Source organism: Zingiber officinale, chromosome 3B (genome assembly GCF_018446385.1).
Source record: "Zingiber officinale cultivar Zhangliang chromosome 3B, Zo_v1.1, whole genome shotgun sequence".
NCBI classification, from domain to species: domain Eukaryota; kingdom Viridiplantae; phylum Streptophyta; class Magnoliopsida; order Zingiberales; family Zingiberaceae; genus Zingiber; species Zingiber officinale.
Genome location: NC_055991.1, coordinates 25,691,040 through 25,708,765, shown reverse-complemented (window position 1 = coordinate 25,708,765; position 17,726 = coordinate 25,691,040). Strand labels below are relative to the sequence as shown.

General features: G+C 41.1%; 1 protein-coding gene across 3 annotated transcripts in view; it reads right to left on the bottom strand.

Annotated features, from left to right (window-relative positions):
• LOC122056244 (TBC1 domain family member 17-like) overlaps nt 1–17,375 on the bottom strand; it is a 32,156-nt gene extending 14,781 nt beyond the window's left edge. Inside the window, exons 1-5 of one of the 3 annotated variants that reach the window (XM_042618095.1) lie at nt 17,204–17,375; nt 16,995–17,091; nt 16,233–16,328; nt 4,139–4,242; nt 2,859–3,103 (exon numbers count right to left, since the gene is read on the bottom strand). In XM_042618095.1, coding sequence (XP_042474029.1) covers nt 2,859–3,103; nt 4,139–4,242; nt 16,233–16,328; nt 16,995–17,090 — 541 coding nt within the window. In that variant the 5' untranslated portion in view covers nt 17,091; nt 17,204–17,375. Of the gene's footprint in view, nt 1–2,858; nt 3,104–4,138; nt 4,243–16,232; nt 16,342–16,994 lie in introns of all 3 variants that reach the window. The other 2 variants (XM_042618096.1, XM_042618094.1) reach the window with 2 other exon arrangements.
• Between the last annotated feature and the right edge of the window lie 351 nt (nt 17,376–17,726).

Here is a 17,726-nt window from a genome sequence, read left to right as displayed (position 1 = left end):
TGCTCTGGTCTTCTTATTCTAATCTGATCGGTCAATTGATCCTCTAGTTCAGTCGACCGAACCATTTGTTAACTCGGAATTTGATTTATCTACAAAACAGAGTTAACATAGTAATAGTGATAATGTCCTTGCAAAATAGAGTTATATATATATATATATATATATATATATATATATGCATGAATAAGAAAGTACTGACTATTCTGATCTCAACCTAGAAACCTCAGTTCGTTTTCTTTAGTTGGATCAGCGCCTAAGGTTTTGTCCCTTGCCGGGACACAACCTCACTGCACTCTCTCCAGTAACTTACCTCAACTCATCTACCAAACATCAGGTCCTCCAGACCTAGTTGGACTTAGCTGTTCAGTATTGGATTATTTGCCAGGACTTCCACTTGACTCGATATCGGGTCCTCTAGACCTACAGAGTCCACCTGCCAAATGTCAGGTCAACTTGACCCATCTGGACTTCTTGCCTGGTTCCACAATATGCTGAGACTTCTCTTGCCTAGTATCGGATTTAGCTGACCTACTAGAACTTTCTGAGTTAAGCATCTTGCACATTGGATTAACTCATAAGATAACTATAAGACTTAACTTTTGACAATATCAACACATAAGTTTGATTATGGTGCTTCCTGCACCAACACTTATGAACATTATAAACTTTTTGCTCAATCTATTAAATGTGCTTTTATGGGCTACAATATTTCACACAAAGGTTATGTTGGCTATGATCCATGCTCTAACAAATTTCGTATCACTCTTCATGTTGTTTTCTTTGAAAATTAATTTTTCTTTTCTACTCATATTGAGTCTTCGCCAGAGCCACCTATCCTTCCTTATTTTGATGAGGTACCTAATACTTTTAACCAAATCAAGCCTAGCTTTGCGTATCAATGACAACAACGCCCAACTTTACAGTTTTATAAGCTTGATCCAACATCTGCGCCAATTCAATCAACTTTCACATGCTATTCCACGACGCTCTTCCAGAATTACCCGTCCACCGGATCGGTATGGCTTTTCTCATACATCTCTTTATACTACTTTATCCATTGTTCCTATTCCTTCATGTTATTCAGAAGCTACTAAACATGATTGTTGGTGCAAGGCCATAAAAGAAGAACTTAGCTCTTGTGGACAATCACACCTAGTATATTGTTCTATGCCCCCCCAAATGTTAAATTCATTGTTTGTAAATGGGTCTACTCTATCAATCTTCATTGAGATGGTACTTTAGATCGCTAAAAGGCACGGTTGGTTGCCTTGGATAACAAACAAGAGTATGACATCAATTATGACGAGACTTTTACTCTGGTTACCAAGATGTCAATTGTTTGAATGGTTATTTCAATTGCTTCTTCACAAGGATGACCACTTCATCAGATGGATGTTAAGAATGTGTTTCTTCATGGTGATCTCAAAGAAGAGATCTACATGGTTCCTCCGCCGGGTTTGCCTTCTTCCTCTTCACAGAGCTAATATGATTCATCTTTGTTTCTTTGCAAGACATCTACTAGTATTGTCATTCTCCTAGTTTATGTTGATCACATTGTTATCACTAGGACCGATTCTATCTTAATTGCTCATTTAAAACATCTTCAAGCTTCATTTCATATGAAAGATCTTGATCCTCTTACTTATTTCTTGGGTTTGGAAGTTCATACTGATTATTCTAGTTTTTTTTGCATCAACATAAATATACACAAGATTTGCTTCATTTAGCTAATCTCCAAGATGTTTTTATTGTAGCTACTCCACTTGAAGTAAACATAAAGTACCAGTGTGAGGAGGGTAATCTTCTTTCTAATCCTACTATATTTCAACAAATTGATGGGCAGCTTGAACTAGTTGACTGTTATTCGACTGAACATTTCCTTTGTTGTTCAGAAGTTAGTCAATTCATGACAAATCCCCATCATCTACATTGAGTTGTTGTTTATCAAATCATTCGATATTTTCATAGGACACCGTGTCATGGATTGTTTTTTTCAGCTGGTTCTCCTCTTCATCTAGTTGCCTATAGTCACGTTGATTGGGCGGGATGTCCTATACTCGCTGATCTGTCATAGGTTGGTGTATGTTTCTTGAGAATTCCTTTATTTCTTGGAAGAGCAAGAAGCAAAATCGTGTTTCTAAATCTTCTACGAAGTTCGAATACCGTGCTATGTCTACTACTTGTTCTAAGATTGTTTGGCTTCATGGTCTTCCAGCTGAGCTTGGTCCAATGGTCCCTCTCAATCTACTGCTACTCCGCTTCGTGCTAATAACACTAGTGTCATTCAGATTACTATTAATCCTATTTATCATGAGCATACTAAGCATATTGAGGTGGATTGCCACTCTATTCGCGCACTCATATTATTTCTCTTATATTTCCACCAACCTTCATATAGCTGATAGTTTTAATAAGGCCTTGACACGACAACATTATCGGTTTCTAGTGGGCAAGTTGATGTTTCTTGATCGACCAACATCAATGTGAGGGGGGATGATAGTATGCATCAAGGATGAAGCATATGACAGCATATATCAAGCCTTAATTAATAGCGGTAAATATATTATAGTTGTAACTTAGCCATAAATATATTGTAATTAATAGTATAGCTATACCTTCTTGATTTAGATAGATTACTACAAATCAACCTGGATTTATGGTTGAAAATATGTCCTGTAAATCACTAACATTTTCTATATAATGAGAAGAGCTTTCATGGTGAGGGCATTCAATCCAATTGACATGATAGTGTATCAAAGAAGATATAGTGACACAAAAGCATATTAAAGGACAGGAAAGAAAGAAATGGATGATAATCAACATAGCAAAAGCATAGAACATATAAAAATGAAAGGTACCTATCTGATGTAGGGTAAGCTTCCAACTAATCACTTGTTTATTCATCAAAGGATCTGTGCTTTCTGCACCGCTATCAACTTGTGACCTTTTAGATGAAATTTGATTAGGACTGGCTTCCATGAGAACTAAAGGGTCTTTAATAGGTTGACCATCTTCAGTGATTAATGGAGCTGTGACAACTATTCCACTGCCAACATGAGAATCCAATTCACGACACACATCCTTCCATCTTTCATATTGCACTCTGTATGAAAAACTGATTACCCTTAGACTGGATACTAATAAGTCAAAACTTCCTGTTAACACATTTTAGCAGGAAACTACAGGGTCAACTGTTACTACCTTTACTAATCTGCTGATACAAATCAAACACTTAATTTTTTGTTAACTAACCTAGAGAACCATGAAGTTGTATAACAAAGATGCTGGTAACAGTTCTAATTTTGAAAAAGGACATGCATGAAGCTCCTGCCAATGCGGAGTCTCGGGAAAGGGTCGGACCATATTGGGTCTATTATACGCAACCTTACCTACATTACAAGAGATTGTTTCCGTGTCTGGGATCTTTCACACGGTAGCAACTTGACCAAGGCTCCTCTTTAGTCTTCATCTTAAAGTATTTAATAAATCTATCCATTTATTGAACTAGAAAACAAAAATCAATCAAGGTTTTGACTACTTTGCTTGTATAAATGATGGATTTCCAGTTGATAAGATGATAGGATCGAACATTCTTCGTTTGCTAGCTTGCAGTTTTTGTAACATTACTAATTCTATCATCATAAACAATTATTTCAAGACTTTTGGAAAACATAGTTTGTGACAGAGTGAATCAAAGAACTGTGATTAAATTAATATGGACCAATATAACTTAAGAGATAAAGTTTGAGGAACAAGAGAAAAGAAAAACCTATTTACTAAGCACAGGTAAGATTTTGTACATTAATTTTCCCTACCATGATCGACTGAAGCCTTGTGTGGGATTGTCTTAATTTTACATAGTCCATTGGTGCACAGCCATATCTTAGCTAATCTGCGGATGGCTGATGACACTTAATTATCTTATATAGCCTATATTCACCATTACACTTGAAGGCAGGATTGCAAGAGAAAAAAATCAGAATAAAGTGGAATGAGAAAAGCATCAGTAGCATATATAGCAAATTAGCAATGATGGGCATGTCTCCAAAATGAGAATAGTGCCACAAGAAAAAATTATAAATTATATGCAATATACCATTTGCAATTTTTTTACAAAAAAAATCCAGTCATTGTGTACCTTCGATGCTGTCTCAGTTGCTCACGTTCATCAAAGGTGCTTTTTGGATCAAAGCATCCAAGTAAGAACTCCCAAACCTCTCCTCTTATGGAAGGATGAACACCCTGATCCAGTAAGGAAGATATTAGGAATCAAGGGTATCAAAGTCAGTTGCTCATCTTAGGCTGTTATTTGTTTTTCACTTGGAATGAAAAATGAAATAATATTGAGATACTATGCTGTCACAAAAGCAAACAACCATTCCTTGATGTAGATATTCTAGTCATGCAAAAGGGAATTTTGATAAAGCATAGCCAACTATATTATCAAGTCTAAGAAAGAGAGGAACATTCACCTATGTTATTAGCAAAATCTACCCACCGTATAAATGGACTAATAATATTCCTAAGTCACTAATCCTGTCGGAAAACTACAGAGATGGTGCGTTGGACACTGTGGATTAGTGGTTAACTGGTGGAAGACCTTTCTCTCGTAGAAGTTTTCCTTCGATCCTGTGTACAAAAAGACGAGTCAACAAAATGTCCTAGGAATCAGGAGAGAGTCCCTGACGAAGGCCCTCCAACGCTCAAATCAGGACAAATCCGGACAGGTGGATCTAGAACAGTAAAAACATGTGCGCCAAAGTAAAGTTGCAGATGTCCAGAGAACGTACCTTCGCCACAAAAGGACTCCTCTTTTATATACCACCTCTCAGAACCTCCGCAATCGTGAGGTGACAATATGTGTCAGAGTTTGTTAGGTAATTGTTCGAGGAATCTTTCTTTTATCCACATGTATACCTCTTTTATCTTTTATAGCTTATGTTACTATTGAGGTTGATGAGAAAATATGTTGTCATAAATAGTCTGCTGATGGGAGACACAATGGTCCCCAAAGAAGTTTCCAAAAGAATATTCTCTGACATGTAATTGTTATTCTAACAATTTGTTAGGATATTGTCTGCTAAGTATATTTTGGTCGGTCCTTAAGGTCGGCTGTCTGAACTGCTCGGTTACACTTTGTATAATCTGCTCTGTTATGTATTATACTGCATGTATCTTGGCCAACCCGTTAGGTCGATCTCCTTTATACCTATCTTGGGATTAAGCCTCTCAGTTATGTTCTGTACAACATTGAGACCTTCGTTCAGAGAATAATGTAATGCCCTGTTTATGTTAGGAATCCATTTGAGAAATAATATGATGTCCCGTGTTTCCTGGAAGTCCTATGCCTTACTAGAAATCCATCCAAGTAGTGATATGAGGATAAATACTTCAAAGCTAGCCGACCTTTTATCCGACCGAGCGTGCAAAGAGGGATTTGTGATCCTCAAGGAGGCCAAACCATACTCTAACCAACCTTATGGCTGAGATGACTTGGACATCCCAGCCGGCCTAGGAGGTCGACCGCCTCAAAACCCCGATCAGTTGTTGAACGACCAGACACGTTATCTTTTAAGTAGAGTACTAGGCTTTATACATTTGATCGGCTTAAAGGTTGGTCGGCCACTACTCGCCCGGCTAGCCTGTTACTTGGTCGGGTCTGGAGGACCAATCATAGCCAGGTGAGGAGATGTCTCCTTTCTTGAGTTAGACAACTACGTCATCATGACTTTGACCGCCCTGTCATCTTGACTCTAACTTCCACGTCATCCCTTGAGTCCGAACGTCATAACCTGTATCACTAGCCTTCCCTTCAAGTCTAGTCGAAGGAGGTGTAGCCGACTGACTGGACCCAAGTTTAGTTTCTGGCCACTCATCCCTTTCATCGAGGTCGTCCAGTAATTTGTACTCTCCTTTATGCCTTAAAGACTTTGTAATTTTTTCAAAAACTACTCGCTAGTAGCCAACTGTTCAGGAGAAATTACCAAGGACGCGCGGAGAGGTGCATGGACAAAGAAATGATTTGGTTGTCACATCCATCATAAATGCCTATTTATGGGTTGATGTCACGTGGCCCCCCTTGTTATTTTCTGAAACGGCTTTTGACGCACATCTCCTCGTATAACTAAACGGTCTCTCTCTTCGTTCAGATCATCTGCTGCATGTTATTTCAATCCAACGACCATAATTGAATTGTACTTTATAAAAACCCAAAACAGCTCATATTCTCAACACTTAGCCTTTCGTTTTCCCCGCTTTCTTCTCCGGCGACCTTTCACCTGTGGTGTTCTTCTCTTTTTCCCCTTTGGCCATTAGTAAGTCCTTTCTTTTCCTACTTCGTATTTTCTCATGGCGGAAGAATTCTTTGCCCCTTGGTAAACCCTAACTTTTTCGGATTTTGACGCCGCTGATAAAGCTTATATCCGTGCTCGGTATGAAATCCCCGAGAGCTATCGAACTGTTATCCCTTCTCCTAACGTTCACCTCATCATCCTCCTCCTGATAATCACATCACCTTTTCCATAGACCAGTTACCAGCCAGTCTTCGTTTCCCTATTCCCTATTCCTACCAGAGGTGAGTCAGTATTTCCGCATCCCTCTATAGGAGTTCACCCCGAACGTTATCCATGCCCTATGCGGCACATTTATGTTATTTCATCTGTATAGCATTCCCCTTACGCTTCAAAATTTTTTCCTATTTTCTTATCCCAAAAATCGGAACCAGAAGTTTTCCTCTTTCAATCTCATCCGAAGACATGCCTTCTTCGAATAAGGGTTGGAAGTCACATTTCTTTTTCCTTAAAATGCTTGAGCCCGCCTCTTGACCGACTGAATGGCAGTCTTCACTTCCTCCCCTCCCCAACATAGGGAATTACAAACATAACGCTACCTATGTCTCATACTTTCCCAAGCTAACAAACCAACGCTTTAAAATACACCAGTGGTTGCGCGAAGGCCTCCTGCATTTGTTTGACTTGAGTCCTATACAAAAGAAGCTTCCCGACTCTCTCGGTAAGCTCCAATAACTTGGTCACTGTATTATCACTAAATAAGGTATTCTTTATTTTATGCAATGAACGTCATTTTCTCTGCTCTAGTTGATGACTCGATCGACATGGAAGAGTAAGAAATCCTTGCTAAGGAGCGAGAACCACAGGCTGAGCAAGGCTTACAACCGCCCGCCCCTACTAGTGAGGTGTCCGAGAGTCTCGCGGCTGAGTCTAGCGCGGTTGCTGCTTCGGAGGAACTGCCTTCCCTTACACCTCTAACGTCTGAAGGTTCTCCCTTGAAGGGAGAGGATGTTCCTCTAAAAAGATGCAAAAGGCGCAAACTTGTCCACTCCGAAATCCCAGAAGAACTAGCACCTTCGACCGAAACACCCTTAGGTGAGGTGCCTTCCGCTCACTTATTTCCTAGACGGGCTTTACCTTCAACCGAAACACCCTCAAGTGAGGTTCCTTCCGCTCACTTATCTCCTGCCTGGGCAAAGCCCGTCCAGGAGGAAGTGTTGGTGCAGCGAGGCCAGCAAGAGAGGGGTGAATTGCCTGTAAGAAGAAAGCTAAACCCCTTCCCGTTCTTTTGACTTGTATTAGTAGCACAATTCTAATTAAGCAACAACAATAGACGAAATAAAAACTTAAAAGGAAAATAAGTAAGAGACTATGATTTTTACTTGGTTACAACTTAGGTGGTTGTTAAACCAAGACGGTTGCAAATCTCTACTAAAAATGTCTCTTTTGATGAAGGCAGAGAAGCCTCTTACACTCTTTGAAAAGCTCAGAAAGTTGCTAGGAAGCTAATACAGAAGTTGTTCTATTTTTCCTAGGTCCAGGAGTATTTTTATAGCCCGTGGAATAACTTATCCGAGGCTGGAAGGCGCCTTCAATAGGGTGGAAGGCGCCTCCAGCGTGGCAAATCCTATTCGTGCGAAGATAAAGTTTATCTTCGCAACGATCACTGTTTGAAGGTGCGCCTTCCATGCCACCTCGAAGGCGCCTTCAAGGGTTAAAGGCGCCTTCCTCCAGAAAGGCGCAAGGTCGCCTTCAATACCATTAAAGGCGGCTTCAGCAGCTGCTACCGAGCTCCAAACTTCTCCTTTGGCTTTTCCGCTCTCCACTCGCTTGGGTGATTTCGGCCATCCGGAATAGGGTTCATTCGAACTCATTTTCTGATCTTCTCCTCGAGCAGGCTTCCTATCTGACTTCTCGTCCCTCGAACATCGTGCACGTCCTTCTCGTCCATCGGTGTACTCTTCCGCAGCACCTCGTACCTCGGACGCACCGAGCCCGTCGGCTCTATCTTGTGTCATCCTTCTTGCTAGCTGCGTCTTCCACTCGACTTTTTGTGTTCCTAAGCTCTTACACACTTAGACACAAGGATTAAACACGACAGGACCTAACTGAACTTGGTTGACCACATCAAAACTACCCCGGGATTCTAACAGGAAGTACGAGAGCAATCTTCCGAGTGGACCTTGTCTGCTCTTCCTTCTGCTTGCCCAACGTCGGAAGCTACCCAGACTCAAGAGGTCATTTCCTTGCCAGACGAGCCAATAGACTCAGCTTTCATTGTATCTCTTCGGACGAAAACTCCTTCGGGCCCTACCGGGTCAAGACAGCCTCATCAATTTTCGACCACTTTTGATATATCGTCCGCCCAGGCCATAAGTTCTCCCTCAACTGCTCCGACCGGCCAGATACTTCTAAGGGGTCGTTTAACAGAGGCCTAGGAGGATGCTGGAAACCAGCTCAGCGAGCTAACTCCTAAGGAATTAGCAAATGAATACGTTTACTTACGAACCAAGGTGAAGTATTTTAACCTACCACTTTCCACATTGACTGTTTCTAATGTTATTTGTCCTTTCCTTCAAAGTTGGGTGATTGAGATGAGTGCCAGCCAACAATTATACTCTTTGGCACAGGAAAATAAATAGCTGAAGCAATAAATTTCTGAAGCTACTACAGCCCCCTCCTCTAAATGGCTGAGTGAGCTAGAAGCCCAGCTCCAAGAGGCTCAACGTTTGGCAAAAGCTGAACTTGAGAGGGCGACTAGCTTAAAGACTGCTCTGGATATCTTTGAGGCTAAACTTCAATCAGAGATGATCCTCCGAGTGAATATAAAGATAGAGCTAGCTGAAAAAAATACAAAATATGATCGCCTATCTTCTCAATTGAAGGAGCAAAATGCTACTCATAACACTAAGTTAGTTGCCAAAGTTTCTGAGTTGGTGGCCCAAGAGGCTGAGTGGGATACCTCACGCTCAGATCTAGTAACTACTCAGACCACATTATCTACCAAAGAATCAGAGTTAGCAGGTATTTCAGCTGAACTAACAATTGCCCGAGCGAGTTGGAAGCCTACCGAGTAGGAGAAGATAAGCACTTCGAAACGAGGAAGATAGCCCTTCTCCAAACACCTGAGTTAAATGTGCCCATCGCCCGCTTCATCAGCAAAGCACTTCTTAAAGCGGAAGGTGCAGTGGAACAATTAAAGGAAGGTGGTCACTTAACTTCCATTCCTCCTGCCCACTTTCTTGACTGCAAGAGGATAAACCGCAAAGCTCTGCCTGACCTTTTCCCAAACTATTCTGATTTGCTATGATTTACTCTGTAATCCTTGCTTCCTTTGGTGATGAATCAGGACTCTATATTTGTGTTTGTAACATAAGCAACCTATATGATCAAGTTTTTGTTAAATTTGTCGCGTATCTTGACGATACGGTTGGCTTGTCTAATAATTTATGCTTTTCCTGAGCATGTGCTGACCTAAGACGGCGTAGATTCGTCCAGATCAAAGCTCGAGTGGCTATAGTTTCAGAAACCACTCACCCGATCTTGAAGGATAAGCGCCCTATACCGAATGATGTCTCTAGTTTGGTACAGTCATATTAAAAACCGTTCGGGAATAATTTTATCTAATTTTACTTCTGCTTAGGGTCGAACTCGTCCGAGATTCAAGAACATACGAACAATAACAAATAATACCTATTAAAGTCGGTCAGGATTAAACCCGTTCAGTATGACTCCACTCAAGGTTAGAATCAGTCTAACCTACTTCTGGCCATTATTATTTTACTCATTTTCTTCCCAAGTAAAGCTCATTCGATCTTAGACTGACCGCGCCTTTGAGAGAGTGGCACAAAAAACAAGGCTCACCTTGATAAAGACGTTGATGCTTCGAGAGGACTACCACTATAGGCTTTTTACGGGTGACACGTGCGTGTGCGTTATTATAAGTACACATATTTTCCTACACCGCTGTTTCATCTTCCTATCCCACAATCTAAAATTTAACCCACTTATTTATTGTTATAATTCGATGGTCCTGCTTGAAAGGTGACTTTTCGGGATTTCCATAAGAAAAGCTTCAAGAGTTTTAACTTCTTCATCCCTTCTTCTTCTTCGATGATTTTTCTTCGCTGTTCTCTTACTTTCCATACTCATCTCCTTCTCTTCGCAAAAATGGCTAAGGATAACGCGTGGTATATGCACTGCTCCTCAGACTTCCGCTTCATAGATGCTCATGACCTCAATTTCAACTACGGAACACCTATTTTCATAGTTATACCCAACAACAATGATCGCCCCCATCTTCCTCCAACGGAAAGCATCGCTGTTTTTAGGGAACAGGTTATAGCGGAGCTGCGCTTCCCTATCCACCCTTTCTTTATCGCAGTTAGCTAATATTTCCATCTATCACTTCATCAACTTCTCTCCAATTCCCTTCGCATTCTGGTGTCACTATTGTTTTCCGTTTATTTGGCCTCCTTTTATCCCTCCATCTATTTCATCATTATTTTTATCCTCAACAAGTGATGGATGGCCTATTTCGTTTCCGCGCCCACCCTAAGACAGCTTTATTTGATAGGATTCTAGCCTAGGGCGAATGGTGAGATAAATTCTTCTTCATTCGGCTCCCCGCCTCTTTGCCTTGCCCAATAACCTAGCAGCAACATCTTTCTCCTATCCCAGATTTAGGTAATATCCGCACCAATCCGACCTTACGCAAGGCTTTGGAGAGACTAAGAGGCCTAAAATTCAGCCTACCCGAGTTAACCATAGAGGGCTTGTTATATGTTTTTAGGCTTACTTCGGTCAACCTTGGGCTTAGCGCCACTTTTAGTATGAAATCTTCATCTCTTCCTTAGTTACTTGTAAAGGTCTTCCTTATGATATTTGCTTATTGTTGTAGTGAAGGCTATCACCCCAGCCTTTCTTTTCAAATGAACTAAGGAAGATGTTTTGAACCAACGGGGGGAAGCACTGCTAAAGGATCGCGAAGCCGAGCAAGCTTCGCCCTCTGCCAACTGTTTACCCCCCATAGATTCTCCCAATGGAACTTCCTCTTCTAGCTCTTCTAATTCAGATACCCCCCTCTCGTTCAAGCGGAAAAGGCCACGATCAGAGACTTTGGGTCTAGATCTATCCGAGCAACCAACCACCAAGCGGACTTCCTCTGATATGACCAAGGTTTCTTTTGCTAAAGGTAAAGAGCCTGGATTTCAAAAAAGTCATCAATCTCGTTCTAGAATTGTTATAATGAGGCCAGCTATTCTCACACCTGCATCCTATGCGATTGCCCAGATACTTGACCAATCGAGATAATACCAGAATCTTTGCCTACTCAGTTTACTTTGCCGTAAGCTTTAGGCACTTCTTTAATCCCCCCGGGTTCTAAACGAACTTCCGATACAAGATCGGTCGATCTTACACCTAGGCGCTCGGTAGTCGCATAGGACCTTGGGTCAATCGGGAAAGTACCAAAGCCTTCGCCTGCTCGACCGACCTCCGTTCGTTCGAGATCACTTAAGACTTTCGTTGCTCTTCCATCAAGGCCAACTCTTCGATTGGTCCTCCTCGCCATTTTAAACAATCTTATGTATTACCCAGTCAGTAAGGAATGGATGCTACCGCTTCATCTTCGTATGGGGTATTAAAGTTAAACGGCTCCTTAGCTGAATCTTGGTTAAAGGCTCGTGAATAGTCAAGAGTCAAGAGTCAAGAGGATCTACTGTCAGTATGCGCGGATGAACATGCCCTAAATGCGACCGCGATAAGCTTATAATTTGGTATACCTTATAGACTAAGATTTCATTGACATACCTTATGGACTAAGACCTCCTTGTTCTTTCTCAGTTTTTCGCTTTTGGGATGCACTTAAGCCAAATGGTTGTAGACTTAGAGTGTGCCAACAAAGTTTTGAGAGGGCGAGTAGAAGAATTAGAATTTGTAGCACTCATTTCCAGCATTGAAGTGACTAACTTACAAGGAGAGGTTGAAGCTCAAGCCGAACACCTCTCAAGTATGAGGCAAAATTTGATGGAATCTCAAATACTAGCAAAGTCTTATTATACGGGCAAGAAAAGGTTGGAAGTCTTATTACAAACTAGCAAGTCTCAGCTTCGAGTAGAAAAGGCTATAAGGGACAGGGTCGTTTCAAACCTAGATCAAAAAACTACCTTGCTAGAGGAATTAAGGGCTTCTCATATAGCTAGCTTCTCTGCACAAACCACTGGATCATATTCCAAGAACTTAACGATACTGAAACAACAAAGAAAATTAGATACACAAACGGTCGGATCGCTACAAGCCAAGTTAAACTCGACCAAGGTTGAGATGGAGACGTACAAGACTGGAGAGGATGAACGTTTTGAGACTAGACGAAAGGCTTATCTCAATTCTCCCAATTTTGGGACAATATTTGCAAAGCGCATCTCCAAAACACTCACTCATATGGCCGAGGAAGCTACCAGACAATTAAGGGAGGGTAGCTATTTGTCTATAAAACCTCCCCTGCGATTCATAGATCATCATCACCTCAATAGGGAGCTCCCCGAAGACATTTTAAGTGAGTTCAACTAGGGACATACCCATATTTTTCATGTCATAGCCCCTATTTGGTTGTAAAGCACAAATCAAAATGTTGAGATGGTTAAAATGCACGACTACTAGCAAAGTAATGGAGGAAAAACTTGTGGAAATCCTTGAAATTGTGAATGGATTCGGCCGGTAGTCACTTAAACCACCTTTGCGCCTAGCCGCCGAATGTGGTGAGGAACACCTGGCACTCTACCCCGTTGGTAAATTGATGGAGAAGAGTAACGTGCTCAAATTTAAGGAGATGATTCTCAGGGTCAATCGACCCTGAGTATTCTCCTATCACTAGAGTATGATAATGCTTCGACAACTTGTCTTCTAGCACCTTCTGAGAGAACGGGGTGCTAATTTCTTCAGGGGAGTTGCATCTTGCTAGAGCCTTTCCCCTACGTCCTTCTCGAACCGGCGCTTCTCCATAGGATTCTTGATGCAGTTCCCCGGCTCGAGTGCTCAGGCGGCGTGCAAAAGAACACGCGATGGCATGGAAACGATGAGTGGGACGCTCGCGGCAGAGCAACTGGGCCTTCCTCCCTAGCTCCTCTCTCCCTCTAATGGGTTGTTGTTGATACAACGAGATTGGGTGGCAATAGGGTGCCACCGGTAGCCACTTGTTATTGTTATTGTTGTTGCAATAGTTTTTGCGCTCGGGCATTGATGAGCAGATCCAGGTCTTCTTACGTCAGGGTAACAGTAGTAAGTCTTCCAGCTTCTTCCAGCTCTGATTCTCAGATTCAGGCAAAAGTTCCCACAGACGGCGCCAAATTTGATCCTGTCTGAAAACTGCAGAGATGGCGCGTTGGGCACGATGGATTGGTGGTTGCCTGGTGGAAGACCTTTCTCTCACAGAAGAAGCTTTCCTTCGATCTTGCGCATAAAGAGAGGAGTCAACAAAACGTCCCCATATACCAGGGGGAGTCCCATCTGGACGAGTGGATATAGACCAGTAAGAACGTGTACGCCAGAGTAATGTTGCAGATGTCCAAAGAACGTACTTTCACCACGGAGAGAACTCCTGCTTTATATACCACCTTTCAGAACCTCCGCAATCATGAGGTGGCAATGTGTGTCAAAGTTTGTTAGGCAATGCGCCATAATTGTTCGAGGAATCTTTCTTTTACCCACATGTATACCATCTTTTGTCATTTATAGCTTCTATTACTGCTGGGGTTGATGTGAAAATATGTTGTCATAAATGGTTTGCTGATGGGAGACGCAATAGCCCCCAAAGAAGTTTTCAAAAGAATATTCTCTATGTGACAAATTGTTAAAATGTTGTCTGCTAAGTATATCTCGACCGGTCCTTAAGGTTGGTCGTCTCTGCTGAGCTACTCGGTTGTATAGTCTGTTCTGTTATGTATTATACTGCATGTATCTTACCCGACCAGTAAGGCCGATCGCCTTTATACCTGTCTCGGCATTAAGCCGCTCAGTTATGTGCTATACAGTATTGAGACCTTCATTCGGAGAATAATGTAATGTCCTGTTCATGTTAGGAATCCGTTTGAGAAATAATATAATGCCCCATATTTCCTAGAAGTTCATATGACAACCTATGCTTTGCTAGAAATCCGTCCGGGTAGTGATATGAGGATAAATACTTCAAAGCTGACCGGCCTTTTATCCGACCGAGCGTGTATAGAGGGATTCACGATCCTCAAGGAGGCCAACCCATACTCTAACCAACCCTAAGGATGAGATGGCTCGGACATCCCGACTAGCCTAGGAGGTCGGCTGACTCAAAACCCCGATCGACTGTTGAACGACAGGACACATTATCTTTTAAGTAGAGTACTAGGCTGTATACGTTTGAGCGGCTTAAAGGCTAGTCAGCCACTACTTGCCCAGCTAGCCTATTACTCGGTTGGGTTTGGGCAACCAATCATAGCCAGGTGAGGAGATGTTCTCCTTTCTTGACTTAGACCACCATGTCATCACGACTTTGACCTCCTCGTCATCTTGACTCTAACTTCCACGTCATTCCCTGGGTCTGCTCGTCATAACCCATATCAATCACGTTAATAAATATGGCAATTCCTTGTTGTTAAACTACTAGATATGGCACATGTCATGGCAAGATGGACAAGCAATGTTCAAAATTTGACAAAATAAATATGAAATATTCCTTGGTGTTGAGCAACTAGTCATGGTAAAAGGAATGCCAAAGAAATACCTAGTTTTTGATTGGCTGAAACCAAACAATGGATCCCCCTCATCCAAGGCAAGAAGCACAAGTTAGATCAGTATTTTGGAATACTAACCTTATTGAATCCTTGGCATACCTTTCATGTAAAGTCAATCCCATTAACGATCACCAACATAGTAATGATATTGATAGGTCTCAATGTAGTTCTAATAATCTCTTCTCATATTTTTTCCCTCTTCCTTTCTTTTTATGTATCTTTGACTTTGCGCATACTCTCCTACAGGATGGCATTTATCATTCATTCATCTTCTTGCCACAACTGCCTAAAACAAATTTAAAAAACAAACATTAGACCCAATCACCTTGTCTCCATGTTTCTCCAACTAAATTCCTTGGGCCTTTCTCTCCCCCCATTTGATAATATATTTTAAACATATCATCTAGGTAGAAGGATCATTAACTTGATATGAGAACTTTGATTAAGTCACGATCTTTTGTGCATTTATTAGATGAAATTGGTAAATTAGGAGTAAGAATAATAATTTTATGAGAGATGTAACCATACTATAGACTAGATTGATTTCTATTTTCTCTAAAAAAAATCCTGAAAATTAATTGCAATACCTCAAAAAAACAGCTTGTTCTTGTACTAGAACCATAAAGTGTCTAGATGAGGATTGTATTGATTTCTATTTTCTCTAAAAAAAATCCAGAAAATTAATTGAAATGCCTCAAAAAAACAGCTTGTTCTTGTACTAGAACCATAAAGTGTCTAGATGAGGATTGTATTGGTAAACAAAAATCTACCAGAGCTTGTAAAATTTTTTATTATATTCTTGAGCAAATTAAATACCATAATATCAGAAAATTTATAGTTAGAAATAGTTAACAGGTTCAACCAAAGGTAGAAAAGTGAAGGTGAAGAAACTACTTGCTCATATTACACTTTTCCAAATTTTTGGCTGAGTAACATGGAGGTGAAGTAATTTGACCTCTCAAATATAAGAGTTCCCTTTGGTTTAATTTTCACTAAAAGTTAGATATAGAATATATACAGCTCATTTCTGGAGGATTTCAATGATGCCCATGGTTTTTTTTTATGCACAAATGCTAGTATAGAGCAACAGCACGGGAGTTTTTATATAATGATGTAGCAAAACTATAATGAACAAGATGATATTGACGCTAAAAGAAGAGCTAAATATCAAACATACTGCCCGCTGTATACGTCTGAGAACCGAAGCAATGTCCAAATAACCTTCTGGACTGAATGCAGTTTGCCATCTTCGTACGCTTAGAGTCCTTCCAGCCTACACGAACAAACTAGAACAATTTTGTTTAAGGAATTAACTGAAACATTTGAACAAGGAAATTCAAGACTATTTAATGTAACTCAAAAAGATCTTTCTGTTAACAGATACTCCTTTAGAGGTATGGACCTTCTAAAGAAATAATTCACATCATTCAATTTCCTGAATTCCACCTCTACGGTTCACGTGTTATGCCCACATCTCTCAAGTGGTCTAGGCATGTGAAAAAGGCACAATAAATAAGGAAGAACCGAACTGAAGTCACCTAGAATGGAAATAACAGAAAAGACCAATCATCTTTGCTTAGCAAGATCTGAAAAAACAACAGATGTGTTATAATCCCTCTCTTTTGCATTAATACAGCTTATTCCCCTTTCCAAGCTTGATTTACATGATATAGAAACATCTACTAAAGACCGATACAGAATAAAAATATCAATAGGGCCAAAGTAAATATTTCCAGATTATGTTTAGCAGGCACGGAATCGCCAAGTGCCATGATCTTACAGGCCAGATCATGCCTGTCACTAATGAATTCCTGCGTTGACTAAGATGAAAAAAATCAAACAAGTTCCAACCGGAGATAAGAAAACATCCCAAAAATTGGAGAACTCACTTCGGTCAAATCTTCAAATAACCAAAAACCTCGAACGCGATCTAACGAACCTTAATCTTGAACTTGCTCTCGGGCCCCTCGGCGCACCCTTCCCGAGCCTCGTAGTAAGAATCCGCCGGAACCCCGCTACCTCTCCACGTCATCATCCTGCCAAACTCACAATCGACACGACAAAAATCTCAGACAATAGCGAAAGGTCCCCCGCGGGCGCGCTCGAGCTGGAACCCCGGCCGCCGATCCAGCTACGGGAAGATCCCACCTTTACACCGCGCCGGCCAGGAAATTGTCCAGATCAAGCGCACCGGAGGCAAAGGCTCCGTTTTGACGAGGGAGGGAGGACGACGGGGCACACCCTCGTGTTTGGAGGGAGCACGTACGCGCTCTCTCGGTCGATAGCCGGCGAAATGGAACGAGTCCAGATTGCTCCGCGTAGATTTGGTTGATTTAAGTCATTATTAACTGACTTTAATTAAGTATTAGTCGTATAATTAAAGACTAAGTCACTGATTTGTGGTTGGTTGCCGTCCCAGCGGTTTTCTTTTTCTTAATTTATTTTGAAGTCATTATTTCTTTACTTAATTATCTTTTTCCGCCATTTATTTTTTTTTTATTTTTTTTACATTTTTGCTAGTATTATAACATTGATCGCGGACAGAAGGCATAATAATACCATATATGTTGGTAATTTTGAGAGCATGAAATATTAATTAAATAAAGCGATAACTATTTACATGGATCTCTCGAAGAAACGTCGCTGAAGAACCGCCGGTCGACGAAGAGAT